This window comes from Rousettus aegyptiacus, unplaced genomic scaffold, assembly GCF_014176215.1.
Source record: "Rousettus aegyptiacus isolate mRouAeg1 unplaced genomic scaffold, mRouAeg1.p scaffold_m13_p_3, whole genome shotgun sequence".
NCBI lineage: Eukaryota > Metazoa > Chordata > Mammalia > Chiroptera > Pteropodidae > Rousettus > Rousettus aegyptiacus.
The window spans coordinates 72,518,114-72,533,017 of NW_023416306.1; the positions used below are offsets into that span (position 1 = coordinate 72,518,114).

At 40.1% G+C, this 14,904-nt stretch overlaps 1 protein-coding gene across 1 annotated transcript in view; it reads left to right on the forward strand.

Annotated features, from left to right (window-relative positions):
• The first annotated feature begins 3,299 nt into the window (after positions 1-3,299).
• FBP2 (fructose-bisphosphatase 2) overlaps positions 3,300-14,904 on the forward strand; it is a 31,393-nt gene continuing 19,788 nt past the window's right edge. Inside the window, exons 1-4 of the mRNA XM_016159476.2 lie at positions 3,300-3,441; positions 4,639-5,128; positions 9,555-9,717; positions 11,777-11,869. Of these exons, the coding sequence (XP_016014962.2) occupies positions 4,959-5,128; positions 9,555-9,717; positions 11,777-11,869 (426 nt within the window). The 5' untranslated portion in view covers positions 3,300-3,441; positions 4,639-4,958. The remainder of the gene's footprint in view (positions 3,442-4,638; positions 5,129-9,554; positions 9,718-11,776; positions 11,870-14,904) is intronic.

Sequence of the window (14,904 nt, forward strand, 5' to 3'; positions counted from 1 at the left end):
GGGCACAGGGAGAATGGGAAATCTCTATATCTCCTCTCAATTTTCTTGTAAACCTAATCTGCTCTAAAAATGTCTTTAAAATTTTTTTTTAAGGAAAAAGCATAATATGATGAGAATATAAGTAAAAGGCACAATGAGTACTATGAAATTAAAATATAGACCTTACATATGCCGGTCCCACTTTAATTTGTTTTTGCATTTAAATAATGTATGTAGCACTTTCCTGTATGTTTTTTACACAATGAAAACTGGACTTGGTATAACTACGTTATAGGAAACTAGAAAATGTATTCTTTATTTTCCATCTTTGTTTTCTATTATCCCACAAAGTTGCTGCTTAAGCATCAAGCTGATTTTATTAGTGTGTGAGAAAAAGTGGGTGCAATCTGCAAGGATTCAGATTCCTTCTGTTTAAAAGTCATTTAATGTTTACTGCTCAGGTATGTAGTAAGTACAGTAGTCCTATGGAAGCAAAAGTGCAGATTTTTAAAAACATTTTACTATAATTGCATTTTTTTTTTTACATTTTTACCTGATGGAATTGTTTCTTGTAATAAAACCTTTTCTGACTAAAGACTTTAAAACAATAAAACTTATGTTGGGATTACATGAGAGAGTGTATGTAAAACATCTTAGCAGAGTTTTGCTAATAAAGAATGGTCTCTCTGTTGATACTCCAGAGTCTCATTCTAGACCATTGGCTTTGGGTAAAGGGCCCTGACGCAGAAATAAGATGGCCTCAATTGTCAGGAGGGTGTGCTTTTCTTTATAGATTTAGACTCAGGTCTGTGAGCATCTTTCACTAAGCAAGGCCATAGATAGCTTTGTGGTCTCCAGTGTACCAGTGGCACTGAAATAAATGTGAGTTGGATGCACTTCTCCCTTCTTCTGGGCTTCTAACACAGCTGCTCTACTAGTTTCCACCCCTTTGTGTGTCCTGAAAGAACTGTGGCATTTGCTGAAAGGTCATCAGCTACAATTTTAGATCACTGGGTAACTCGAACTTCTAACATTTAAATGTAGCTGCAAAGGGGTATGTTGCTGCACCCAGCTGTCATACTTGGCTAAGATGAGGGCAGAAATAGCAGCCTTTTCCTCAGGTTCCTTTATGGGAGAGTAGTTGACTACTTCCAAGTGACACTAACTAATACATCTCTCTCCTGATCCCCAAATTATTCAGTCTTTTGCTCATTTTTCATATCTACAGTGTTCTGGGCACCAGTGCTTCTTGTGGTAGTTGTTTTAAAGTACCGGGTTGTTTGTTTCACTTCCAATCTGTTGTAAACAGATACTTTTGTAAAACACAATAAAAAGAATTACTGGACAGGGCAGTAAATACATGAAAAGGTGTTGAACATCACTAATTATTAGTGAAATGCTGATTAAAACCACAATGAGATATCATTTCACACTCAGAATGGCTATTATCAAAAACCAGAAAATCACAACAATTGGCAAGGACATGGAGACATTGGAACCTTGTGTACTGCTGGTGGAAATGTTTTACATGGTTCAGCCACTGAAGAAAAAAGGCATAGTGGTTCCTCAAGAAATGAAATATAGAATTACCATGTGATAGAGCAATTCTACTTCTGGGTATGTATGCTAAGAGAATTGAAAGCAGGGGCTTGAACAGATGTTTGTCCAACCACATTCATGGCAGCATTATTCATAATAACCAAAAGATAGAAGCAACCCAAGTGTACACTGATCCATGAAAGGATAAACAAAATGTAGTGTATCTTAAAAAATGGAATGGTATTCAGTCTTAAAAAGGAAGGAAATTCAGACAAATGCTACAACTTGGATAAACCTTGAAGATATGCTAAGTGAAATAAACCAGTCACAAAAGGACAAATATTGCATAATTCTACTTATATTAAGTACCTAGAGTAGTCAAATTCATAGAGACAGAAAGTAGAATGGTTATTACCAGGGGCTGGGAACTGAGTGAGAATGGAGAATTGTCTTTTAATGGGTACAGAGTTTTCTCTGAGAAGAGAAAAATGTTCTGTAGATGAATGGTGGCGATAGTTGTATAACAATGTGAATGTGCTTAATGACACTGAACTGTACACTTAAAAATGGTTAAAGCAGTAAAAATAAGTTACTGGAAAAAAGAAATAAAAAATAGCTACAAAATATAGGCACCAATTGTTTAGTGTTAGATTGTAATTTCATTTAAGTTTAAATTATATTTTATTGTTAGATTTAAATTACATTTTAATAAATATAATCAGAACAAACATAACATAGGAAAACTGCTATAGAAATCTCTAAATACTTTCAATTTACCTCATCATGGACCAGTATGATCTGCAGACTGTCCATGATCCACTTATATTTTGTTTTACAGTAAAAAGACTTTTAAAAAATGTACAGTTCTATAAATTTTAACACATATCAAGCCACTATCATCATAATCAAGATATAGAACAGTTCTATCAGGTAAAATATTTCTGTTTTCTGTTTGCTCCCCATATCCCTACTCCCTGGCAACCATGGAGTTGTTTCTATCTCTATAACTTTGTTTTTATGAGATTATCATATAAATGAAATCATACAGCATATATTGTTTTGAGACTGGCTTCTTTCAGCCAGCACAGCGCCTTTGAGATTTATCCCAGTACTACATGGAAAAATAGCTTATTCCTTTTCATTGCTGAGTAGTATTCCATTTTATGGACATACTACAGTTTATCCATTTACCTTTGAAGAACATTTGGGTGTCTGCAGTTTCTGAGAATTATAAATAGAGCTGTCATAAATATTTGTGAATGGATTTTGTGTGAATGTATGTATTTATTTCTCTAGGGAAGATGTGATGGTCCACTCTGAGTGCCATTGCTTTGCACCATCATGAGGGAAACCCTTAATCAGCTGACAAAGTTAGATTTCAAATGAAACCTGGAAACTAATCAACTGGGCTACTCTCTTCATCTTGCAGTCATTTGCTGATCCAGAACTCCTAACGGCCAGGCACAACTCCTTCTATAATTATGTCTGAAGAATTGTGGTTGATCTCCCATGTGAAAGACAAAACTTAGTTATTTATTCATGGCAACATGACTCATCAAGTTCAAAGGAAGTTCCATTCTACAGTACTCACAATTTTCAGAAGTTATAGAAAAAGAGTTTTCTGGTTAGATGCTGGTGATGTCCAAAATTAAACTGTTGTGATACAGCAGTTCTTCTAGAGCTGCATCTTACTGAAGCCCTGGTATAAGTCCATGCACAACGATGAGAAAGCTGGTTGCAGCATTGTTTGAAGAGAACATGTTTCCAAAATAATTTAACTGTCCATGCACTGGAATGCAGTACTTTATGTGTACTGATGTGAATGTATTTCCAAGGTGTCTTGCTAAGGCAGACACTGTAAATGGATTGATCCAACTCTTGCAGCAAGAGATCACCATATGACACAGATCTAGCCAATTCTATGTAAGTGAAAGTCTACTGGGGTGGGGGGAAGGGATGCATTCTGGGGAAATTTTTCTTTCCTAATAAGAGGGAACTGACAGAGTTGGAGCTGCATTTTCTCTTCTGTATAGGTCTTTAGTGTGGGCTAGATGTTCACGGCTATGTGGTCATTTTGTACCCATGAGATGACAAGCATGGCGGCAAAAGCCAGGAGACCAAGGGTTATAGAGAAGAGACAGAGGTCCCTAATAGAAACTTTGAACAGCTAAATAGATGCCAATAGCCACCTCCAAGTGGACTCATGAGAAAATATAAGAAAAATGAATCCTCACATATTTAAATTGCTGTGAGTTTTCTATTACTTGTAGCTAAACACATTCTGATTGAAATAACTGTCAAAAGAAAAAAATCAAATTGCAGAACAATGTGCATATTCTACTATTTTGTAAAATGGAATTATATATGTATATATAATAGTTAATATACATCAAAATACTGTAAGGGTAATAATAGCTAACAAGTATTGAGCATCTATTATGTGCAAAGCACATCTTATCACTTTAATCCTCGCAACCACTCTATAAGGTAGATGTTTTATCATTCTCCTCATTTACAAGTGAGGAAACTGAGGCTTCATACAACTAGCAGGTAACTAGCTAGGGACTCAGAGCCAGATCTGTCTGCCCCTAGAGAAAATGCTTAGACCACCCTATGCAGACCTCCACCCATGCTTATTACCAATACAGACCCCTACCAGCTGTAAAGGCAGTTATTTCTAGGGAGTAGGTTGGGGGTTGGGCTTATGGTAAGGCTTTTCACTTTTTCTTTATATACTTCTGTTGTGTTTCCTTTTCAGTAAGCAAGTATTATTTTGTTATAAAAGTGAAAATGTAGAAAGATTGATAAAAATAACCCTGATGCTAGGCACTGTGCTAAGAATAGAAATTTTTCTTTCTGATTTGGATATCTATTATGGATATCCATCCTGTCATGCATGCTTTTTAGAAATAAAAGACATTCTTTTCCAACTTATATGAAAGAACCCTGGCTAAGAAGTTCCAGGATTGCCATTATAATTACTGTCACCTATACTCTGGATAAGCTATCTGCCAATTTGCCTTCTATAAACCACAAGGGAATCAGGTTCTGCAGTAGATAGATGTGAAAAATCCTTTTCAGTCCTTGAATAAGAGGGTTTTATGGGTCATTTTTTTTTAGTGGCTGGATTTCTCATCTCCCACCTGTTACTAAATAGCTGCTTCTTAGGAACTTTAAAGAAAAGAGCTCACCAAGAGAAAGTAGGTGTGTATCTCTGGGCTGCCTGGTTCTATTTACAGCTTGTATATGGTGGGTGCCTTGGCAGCACGCCATGTCAGAAGGATTTCCGTGAGGGTTGCCCAGTGACCTCGATCACGTGGGCTAGGACACTTTTCCTTAAAGGTCCTGGGCCAGCTCTGATATCACCGAGCTACAGCTCTTAGAGACAAACAAAGCTTTCTGCAGGGGGAAAAGAAGGATTTGAAAAATTACCTGCCACAATGACAGATAGAAGCCCCTTCGAAACGGACATGCTCACCTTGACCCGCTATGTGATGGAAAGGGGCCGTCAGGCCAAAGGGACAGGGGAGCTCACGCAGCTGCTGAACTCCATGCTGACAGCCATCAAAGCCATCTCCTCCGCAGTGCGCAAGGCCGGCCTGGCCAACCTGTGAGTCTCGGGGGGCAGGTGCGGGTCCACAAACCGGCCCAGGTGGGGTGTGGGTAGAGCTGCAGGAGCTAGGGCAGGAAACCGGGTCAAAGGCTATTTGCCTGTGTGCCCTAGTAGAAAGCCGCCTTTAAAGTTTCTGTCGTGTGGGATTTGATAAAGGGAACTTTGACTTGTTTCAAGAAAGGAACAGAGACATGCTATGGAGGAAATATATATATATATATATATTTTTTTCACATTGCCATACATTATAAAGATAACAAGCTCAGTGGCTTGTTACACTGAAACATGTATTGAATTATTGTGACTTGTATTTGCATTCTCACTGGCACAAAGAAACAGCCAGGAAACTTCAGAGGTCTCCTTATGCCCTTTTCAGATGTGAGCATTTTATTGTCACTACCTTTCCCAATATGTTAAGAGCTAGTAATCATTTACAAAATAACTTCCCAGAGCCCCTGCCTACATCTCCTTTTGTACCATCAAAAGGAGTTTTTGTTTTTAAAACAATTTTTTGTTTCTGCTCTGTGATTCATTCTTCATCCTCTTCTCCACTTGGTGGGCAGGAAGCTGGGAGGTGCTGGGCCTGGAAGGAGGAAATGCACGCCATTCTACACTTTGTTCTCTTTTGGGCTTTGTTCAAGCACGGAATGAAGCCAAGTTCAGGCTTCGGCTTCTGATCAACACAGCCAAGTGTCCAGTTTAAGTTTGTAATAAAAAGAAGCAGTCTTTCTTTGGGCTTCCCTTTTCATTATAGTAATTCCAGTGGAGGTCCTCTCTGAAGTTGAGGGGGCCTATTATTATTATTTCTCCCAAATAAAGAAATAATAAAGTCCAATAATTTAAAATATTTATTATTAACAATTTAGTAATTTTTAAACAAAAAATATGATAGCATTATATAACAAGATGTAATAATCACAATAGTTACAGAATTATTTATATAAGGTTTCGTGACCTAGCAATAGGATCCAGATTAAGGTGCCTTGAGGTAGACTTTTTCTCTGTGTGTATTGCTATTACTGTATTATTACCTCATTTGGCCAAACTACATTTAAGGACATTCATGAATGTTGGTTTCAGTCATTTGCCTCTGTCTTGCTCCCGCCAGTTATGGGTCCTGCTGAGTGACTAAGCAGTGACTCTGCCTCTTCTCGTATATGGATCCTGCTATACTTAGTGCCCTTCCCTGCTGTCTGCTGACATCTCAGCATTATTCACCCACATTCATCTGGCTCCTGCTCTGGGCAGAACGCTCGGCTAGGCAGCAGCTGCTGTGGTGGAGTTGTATCAGTCTGCTGCAGGACTGACTCTGTGGCTGTTGAGTGTACAGATGAAGTGGACCCAGGAGTTTAATACTTAAGGTGTTCATCTGACTTGGCTTTTCCTTCCAGGTGATCATAGGCAATGATCAACTCTCGTTAGAACCTCAGTTTCCTATTTGTAAAATGGAGAGGATAGTAATAGACCCTAACTTGTAGGTTATTGTAAGGATTAGTAAGTCCATGTGATGATGATTTTGACAGTGCCAGTCATATGGTAAATGCTCAGTAAATGCTCCTTATTGCCATGGCGCCTTGCGCAGACCTGGGGAATTTTGCCAGCTGGCTGGTCGATGGCGCAGACAGACCGCTAGGTGGCAGGCACAGCCCGCAGAAACAAGACATCAGGATTCCACATTTTCTGGGGGCGCTGAATTTTCCTCGGTCTGGCAGAGGCCCCACGTTCTCCCAGTTCAAAAGATATTCTTTCTATGGCCCCTCTGTTACACTGAAAGTGGCAGCGAGAGAAACTCATTGGCTAGAAATTCCATTTTTCTAATGAGATGCTGAGATGAAATGAAGATGATGATTATATATATATAATATATATTTATTATTATTTATGCATAAAGCACCTGGTCTTCCTAAGTGATCTCCCATCCAAGTACTAACCAGGCCCAACCCTTCTTAGCTTCCAACATCAGACATTGGGATTGTTCAGGGTGGCGTGGCTGTAGACTTGTTGAGATTATTTTAAGAGGACCCTGGGATTGCTTCTCAGAGTGCTAAAAAGTTGCCTGCCCTCTGTCTCAGAGCAAATCTGCTCATGAGAATGGGACTTTCACCCGCTCCTGCTACTTCCCATTTAGGGGACCTCAAGCCCTTCATTCCTTTGCTTCCTCTTTTGGGGAAGACATTTTTAGGCGCAGGCTGTAGGAAGAAGAGACTAATAGAACACCTCTGCTTTACTGTCAAAATGACAGAACACGTCACTTTAAAATGGTCAAGAGAGCTTTAGTGGTAGTTATAATGCTAGAAAGTATTGTCTTTCTAGCATTTATAAAGCACCCCTTCACCCATGCTCTAACTTGGAGCACTTGTCAGGCAGTTAGGCCTCACTGTGAAGGAGCTTCCATTCTTTCTGGAAGAAGGGGTGTGAGTGTGGGTGGACAAAGCGGGCACTCTGTATCTAGAGGAAGTATGAGAAGGCCTGTCGAGGGTGAGTAAGGGTGAGGTTGGTGGAATGCTGGAGCATAGGACAGAGAGAGTGTTTCTCAGCTCTGCCTACCATGGGCCTTGGGTACCCTAGCTCTTCATTCTTCAGCAGCAGCCATCTCAGTAATCCGCATTAAACAAGATTTTGGGTTTGTGGTCCCCTTACATTCCAGTGTAAAATAACCCAGTTTTGTTGCTGCAGTTATTTGCTTTTATTTTGAACTACGAGCTACACTTTTTGAGGCCTGGCTACTACTATTGTTTTTCAAGGCAGCTGGCTCAGCACATCACATAACAACAGGCCATCAGTTGATAGGTGGAGGGCGGTGGGGAGAGGAGAGGCTGTCAGTCAGGGAAGAGAATGGGAAATTACTTGTCCCCCGTGATGCTAAATCTGTGGTTCTCAACCCTGGCTAACTGTTAGACTACCTGAGGATTCCTTCAGTGAATAAATGGCATTAAAAAGGAAGAGAAAGAGAGATTAATTTCCTGCCATTCTTTCTTCATTATTCAGTGAACATGTATTGAGCATCTCCTATGTCCTCAGACACTGTGGAAACAGATACAGTAGCCACACTTCTTGCCTCAGTGAGCAGACAATCCATCAGGAAAGACAATGCCATGAACAGATCGTGAGCTGCTTTGGATTTGATGGGAGGAATATTCCTGGTGTGTGGTTGGAACATGAAGGAGAACCAGGGAAGCTTCCAGAGTGGGTCAGAAGGACCAGAAGAAAAAATCTGAGGGTGGGCAGGAAGCATCCTTTTCGCGGGAGCACTACGAGTGAAGGTGAAAAAGAAAGGAGCAGCTGGCTGAGTGCCAGTTGCCACAGGACCTTAGTGGCTGCTGAAATGCAAAAGGCTTGAGTGGGATGATAGCCACATGGCTCTAGGGGGGAAGAGTGTGGAAAGCAGGGCAGCAAACCCAGAGGTTGATCGTAAGGCAGGTGTGTGCCCTGTGGGTCTGGAGGCTGAGACTGGCCGAGTGAAGGCGAGAGGAATAAGAGGCAATGCCACTGTGGGAACAGGGCTTCCTGGGTGGGGCCTGAAGGATTCCCATTTCACTGTGGGGACTTGGGAACTCTAGTTGGACAAGAGTGATCTAACTCAAGTTTTAGAAAGATCCCTCCCACAAGGGTGAAAGCCAGGAGACCTTTGCATATTAATATTCTAACGCAGCGGTTCCCAACCTTTTAGGCACCAGGGAGCAGTGCTCCTATGAGAATCTAATGCCTAATGATCTGAGGTAGACCTGAGGCATTGATGCTAGGGCTGGGAGCGGCTGCAAATACAGACGAAGATGACCCTTCACTTCCTTGCCTGCTGCTCACCTCCTGCTGTGTTGGGGACTCCTGCTCTAAAACACAAAGACTCTAGATAAAATTTTATAGTAGTGCTCTTTCTGATATTGCTTGAAAAGGTAGTGAAGAACCAAATTAAATTAGTTAGGTATGTCCCCAAACTTTCTTTTTATTCAAGTAATGCCAAGCTACAGCAGGGTAATTTTTAATTCAGCCCAGCAGGCTATTCGAGGATAAATAACAAATGTTGAAATCTCAGGGCTGGAAAGTCATGGTCCTTTACTTTTTGGAGCCATTAATGATGATGCTATCTGACTTATAACTCTCTCTATTCACCTCACAGTGCTGAGGGCAGGTCTGTAATACTGTAAGACTGAAGTCTGGTTAGCATATTAGGAGAATAAGGGAATAGGACAGTATCCCCGAAGTGTAAAGGAAGCAAGGTTGACAATCACTGCTGTGGGACATGACATACTTGGTCTGTGCTTATAATTTGGAGACTCAGGAACCATGAAGGAAAAGAATGAAACACTGGTTGTGTCTTAGTGTCTGGACTTCTTTGCTGGAGTTCAGGCTCCCTTAGTGAAGTCATTAAAGTTTTTTGTTGTTGTTGTTTGTTTGTTTGTTTGTTTGTTTTTTGTCTTCCCAGGTATGGAATCGCGGGAAGCGTGAACGTGACTGGGGATGAAGTGAAGAAACTGGATGTGTTATCCAATTCCCTGGTGATCAACATGCTCCAGTCCTCCTACAGCACCTGTGTTCTGGTCTCAGAAGAGAATAAAGAGGCGATTATCACCGCCAAGGATAAGAGGGTGCGTGCCAGAACTTGGATGCGGTTCCATTGGCATTAGACAGTGCTAATGAGTTGGGAAGATAGTTGCCTTGCTTTTCTTTTGTTTCTGGGATTTTCCTCTACTGCTTAGCTTTCATTTTCAGGAAAAAAAAGTTGCATACTTCTTATGCTGTCTAGTAAAAAAAGACTCCATGGCAGGACAGTAGTTTATCAGGAAATGAATCAGAGTGATTTACTGAAACTTCTCAGTGGATGAGGTTTATGCGTGAGCACTTCATGTTCCCAGTAACAAGTGCTGACAATTTAGGGAACTTTAAAATCATCAAGTTCAGTAAAAAGTAGAGGTCGCTGGTAGAGCCATACTATACGGCTTTTACTCTTCCCCTTCCCACTTCACTCAACCCCTCCCCACCCTGCATATACTTCCTCAAGGAGGATTGTGGTTTCAACAGAGGTTTCTTCATGCCTGACACAATGTGAGACTAAGAAAAGAGATCGCAAAGATGATACACTCACTTGTCTAAATATAGCGGTAAACTTGGTTAGTTTAGGACGTGGCTGGGTGGGTCCATATTCGTGAACAGTTTCCTAAAGAGAAATGTTTGCTGGTGCCCAAAAAATCCAACTCATGGTCAGCTGCAGTACAGTAATACGAAATAAATGCTGGGACTATTGACCCTTGATTTATACATCGGGTGTTGGGGACAAAGTGCCATTTCTTTATAATTAGGTGGTAGTACAGAAAAGGTAAAGTCAAATCTACTAAACACCTACAGTATGCAAAGAACTGTGCAAAATATTTTGCTCTTCTTGTCCCACATAATTACAGCTAAATCATACCTATATTTCCACCTTTTGATTCCCACCGATATGACCTTCAATTATCTCTCTCATCTCATCTATCGTTTCCTTTCCCAGTTGGCCTGAGCTATATAAGTCTTCATGCTAGTTCTTCAATATCCTATGCCTGCTCCCATATCAGTTCCTGAACACTTTCCAACATATGCTAGATGCTCACCAAATATCTGTTGAATGACTACATGAATAAGTGAATGACTTAAATTGGATTGACCACAGGGAGAATTAGAAATTTTCAAGTTTATGAATTATACCACTTTTTTTATGCCCCCTACCCCACCCACCCCTGTTGAGCAAGGAAAAAAGGAAATAAGACTCAAATTAAGCTAGGGCATTACTCATTGTTAAGTCAGTGAAAAGTAATTTCAGTGGTGGAAGAAGTGACTCCCATTTTACTTTGTTTTATTACCATGTATAATTAGCCAGGAGACTCTAGTCCCCATCACTAAGACTCTCAGAGGACCTTGCACAAAGGAGACTTTTTAAAAGTATCTGGTGATATCTTTCTATGGAATGTTGGTGAGGGCAGCTTGTGACAGCAATATGGGTGGGTGAGAGGGATATGGTATTGCAAGACCCCACCTGCTCTGTCTTCTGGTCTTCACATGAGACAGGTGGGTTGGATGCAGCAAAATTTAAAAGAGTATTTTTATTCTCCTGAGGTATCTATGCATACCAGCTCTCTTAATAAGACAGACCCAGAGACCCTAGAGTATGTCTCTGAGATTTTCTGAAAAAAATATTTTTTTTTCATTTGGCAAAAATGCTCCAAAATGAAAAAAACCTATCTGGGAAGAGGCTCAGAAAGATAAACTTGGAGCACGTCCAAGTTTCTCTTTAGCTTGCCCACTTCTTCATTGCAAGTGCCCATTTCAGACCTGGTTACCCCTCACACCCTCAGCAGCTCCAAGTCCCTGTGGGTCCTGGTAGGAGAGAGGGTGGCGCCAGGAGAGGCAGGAAGAGAGCTATTGCGAGGCGGTGGGAATTTCTTTACCCTGTGAAAATGTCAACTATCTGTTATGGTGGTGTGGGCCCTGAGCTGCCTAAGTCATTTATACTGAAATGCTCTTCCCCTTTATCTAATTGCATTCTTTGATAAGGATGTCCCCTTTCTCAAAATCACTTTTTAGTTTCATGTTGTCTGCTGTGCGCAACCAGTTACATAGACTGTGTTGATTAGAAGGTGACCTGATCAGTGGTTCTTCTGTCTGTGTATTTAGGGGAAATATGTGGTCTGTTTTGACCCACTGGATGGATCTTCCAACATTGACTGCCTAGCTTCCATTGGAACCATATTTGCCATCTATAGAAAGGTGAGTAAACAATTTGATCTTTACTGTCTCATTCCTCTGGTGGTTTCTGGGCTAGGAGCCACGAGTCTCGATTTCTAACCTCTGTCTTCCCACAAAGCAGATAGGCCACCGTAGACAAATCATGAACCTCATTTTGTCTTGGGCTCTTCACTGGAAGAACTGAATGGATAAATTTCCCTCTGCCTTCTTTAGGGCATTTGTGAGAAGGTAAAGATGGAGACTTGTTTTGAAAACCTGGATGTCACACAAGTGTCAGGCAAGGTATTAGGTTCCAGGTGGCATCTGAAGGGCCTCGTTTCTTCCTTATGTATCTGAAATCTGACTACATTATTTTTCTGTCATTGCCATAACAATTTACATTCAGAGCTTAAAACAATACCTAACGATGATCTCCCAGTTCTGTAGGTCAGAAATCTGGCAGGCGTGTCTGGGTTCTCTATTCAGTGTTTCATAAGGCCAAAATCTAGGTGTCAGCTGGTAGGGGCCTCCTACTGTGAGGCTGGGGTGTGTGTGTTGAGAATTCATTTACGAGCTTGTTTAGGTTGTTGGCAGAATTCAGTTCCATTCTGTTGTGGGATAAATGTCTTTGGGTCTTAGCTGGCTGATGCTGAGAGTCATGCTTAGCTTCTAGAGGCTTCCCATATTCCCTAGCTTGTGACTCCTATGTTCTCAAAGCAAGCAAAGGCAGGCCAAGTCTATATCACATTTGACTGTCTGTCTGAGACCCTCATTTTGCCTTATGGTGCCATATCCAGCCACAGAAAGTTCTCTGCTTTCAAGAGTCGTCTGAATAAATTTGGGTCCACTTGGATAATCCAGGTCAATCCCTTAATTTTAAATTAGTAACTCTAATTATATCTGCAAAGTCCCTTTTGCCAATAATGCAGTATTGTCAAAGATTCTGAGGATTAAGATACCTTTGGGGGCCATTCTACCTACCCCACATACTTAATAACAGATAGGATCTTACGGGTTGGCTTATGACCATCCATAAACTTCATGCCAGACCACATAATCCACACCTTACCTCAACCTGAGGATTAGTCCTTGCTCCAATCAGAATGGCAGAATCTTTGCCCTTGTGGCTTTCAGGCAGAAGGAGGCCAAGGACACTTGAAGGTCTCAAAGATTGTTCAGTTGGGTAACCTGCCCTCTGACTGGTTTTTGAGGCCCATCTCTCTGGCTCCATAGCACACACTCTTTCCACTAAAGTACTTATGATCAAACCAAATGTGAGTATCCCTTATTTTCTATACTACCAATTTAGCACTAATTATGTAAATGTATGTAATTAACTTTTAATGTGTGTCTTTCTTAGTGCTCCTACATTATAAACTCAGGAGAGGATTGGGTATGCCTTATGTCACCTCATATACTATCTGTAGATATTGACAATGCAGTAGATAGTTTTGCTTAGCTGAAAGTTGTCCAAAAAATAAAAATAAAAACAAAACAAAAAAACACAACCAAACAAAAAAAAAAGGTGGGGAGCAAAAGCTTAGCAGAAAACTAACTTTAGCAGAATTTGTGAATTAGCCTAAACTTCCTTTTTGAGAAGAACAATGAGCAGATGAGTGGTCTATTCCTCCTGGAGAACAAAATGGAAATGAAGTTGGCTTGGGCTAGAGGAAACTCTGAGGATGTTGCTTTCCCAATTGTTGTTTCTCTCTTTTTTTTTCTTTTGAAGAGAGGAAAGGAGACTTTAGTTGAGGGAGCAGGAGAAAACGACACAAAACACTTTCTCCAGTATTTGAGAAAGTTAAAGACTAAGATGATCTTTCAAGTTTATGCAAAAATGAGCTAGGTGAGTATAAGAGTTTTGTTTCCTCCTGAGGTTCAGCTTAGAGATAAAAATAAGATAGTTGGTGTGACATTTATGGGAGTCTGAAAAAAGATAGACAGTTATATCTTTGAGTGGTTAATATTGGTGTTTTCATCATAGTTCTTACTTTTAACTACTGAGTGTGAGCCAACCACTGCTCTATCCACCTGTAAGCACAGTGTTCCTGGGTCAGTCCGTACCTCGACCCCAAGAGGTAGGTACACATATGACTGCCACCTTTTTAAAAACTAGTGAACAAATGAAAGTACAAAGAAAGGAAGTAACTTGAAAAATCCTCAGTTAGTACATGGCAGGGCAGTTTTATTGAACCATAATTGACATACAACATTGTATTAGTTTTAGGTGTACAACATGTGAAATGATAAACACAATAAGTTTAGTTAACATCTATCACTTCACATAGCTACTCATTTATTTGTGATGAGTATTTTTAAAATATTCTCTCATAACAATTTTCAAGTATATGATACAATATTATTAACTTATAGTCACTATGTTATACATTATACCCCTAGAATTTATTTATCTTATAAGTGGAAGTTTGTATCTTTTGGCCACCTTCACCTGTTTCCCCCTTACTCCTTGCATCTGGCAACCACCAATTTGTTGTGTTTTTATGAGTGTTTTTTTTTAAGAGTCCACATAAAAGTGAGATTACATAGTATTTGACTCTCTCTATCTGATTTATTTCACTTAGCATAATGCCCTCGAGGTCCATCTATGTTATTGCAAATGACATATTTTTTTTCTTTTTACGTCTGAATATTCTATTGTATATATACACCACACTTTCTTTATCCATTCATCCACCGATGGACACTTAGGTTGTTTCCACACCTTGGCTATTGTGAACAATGCTGCAGTAAATATGGGAGTGCAGGTATCTCTTCAACATAGTGTTTGCATTTCCTTCAGATACATACCCAGAAGTGGAATTGCTACATCATATGAAGATTCTATTTTTAATTTTTTGAAGAACATCATATTGTTTCCACAGTGACTATACCAATTTGTATTATCATCAACAGTGCATATTCTCTTTTCTCCATACCCTCACCAGCACTTCTTATCTCTTGTCTTTTTGATGACATCCATTCTCATAAGTGTGAGGTGATATTTCACTGTGGTTTTGATTTACATTTCCCTGATAACTGGTGATTTTGAGCACCTTTTTATGCACCTGCTCACCCTT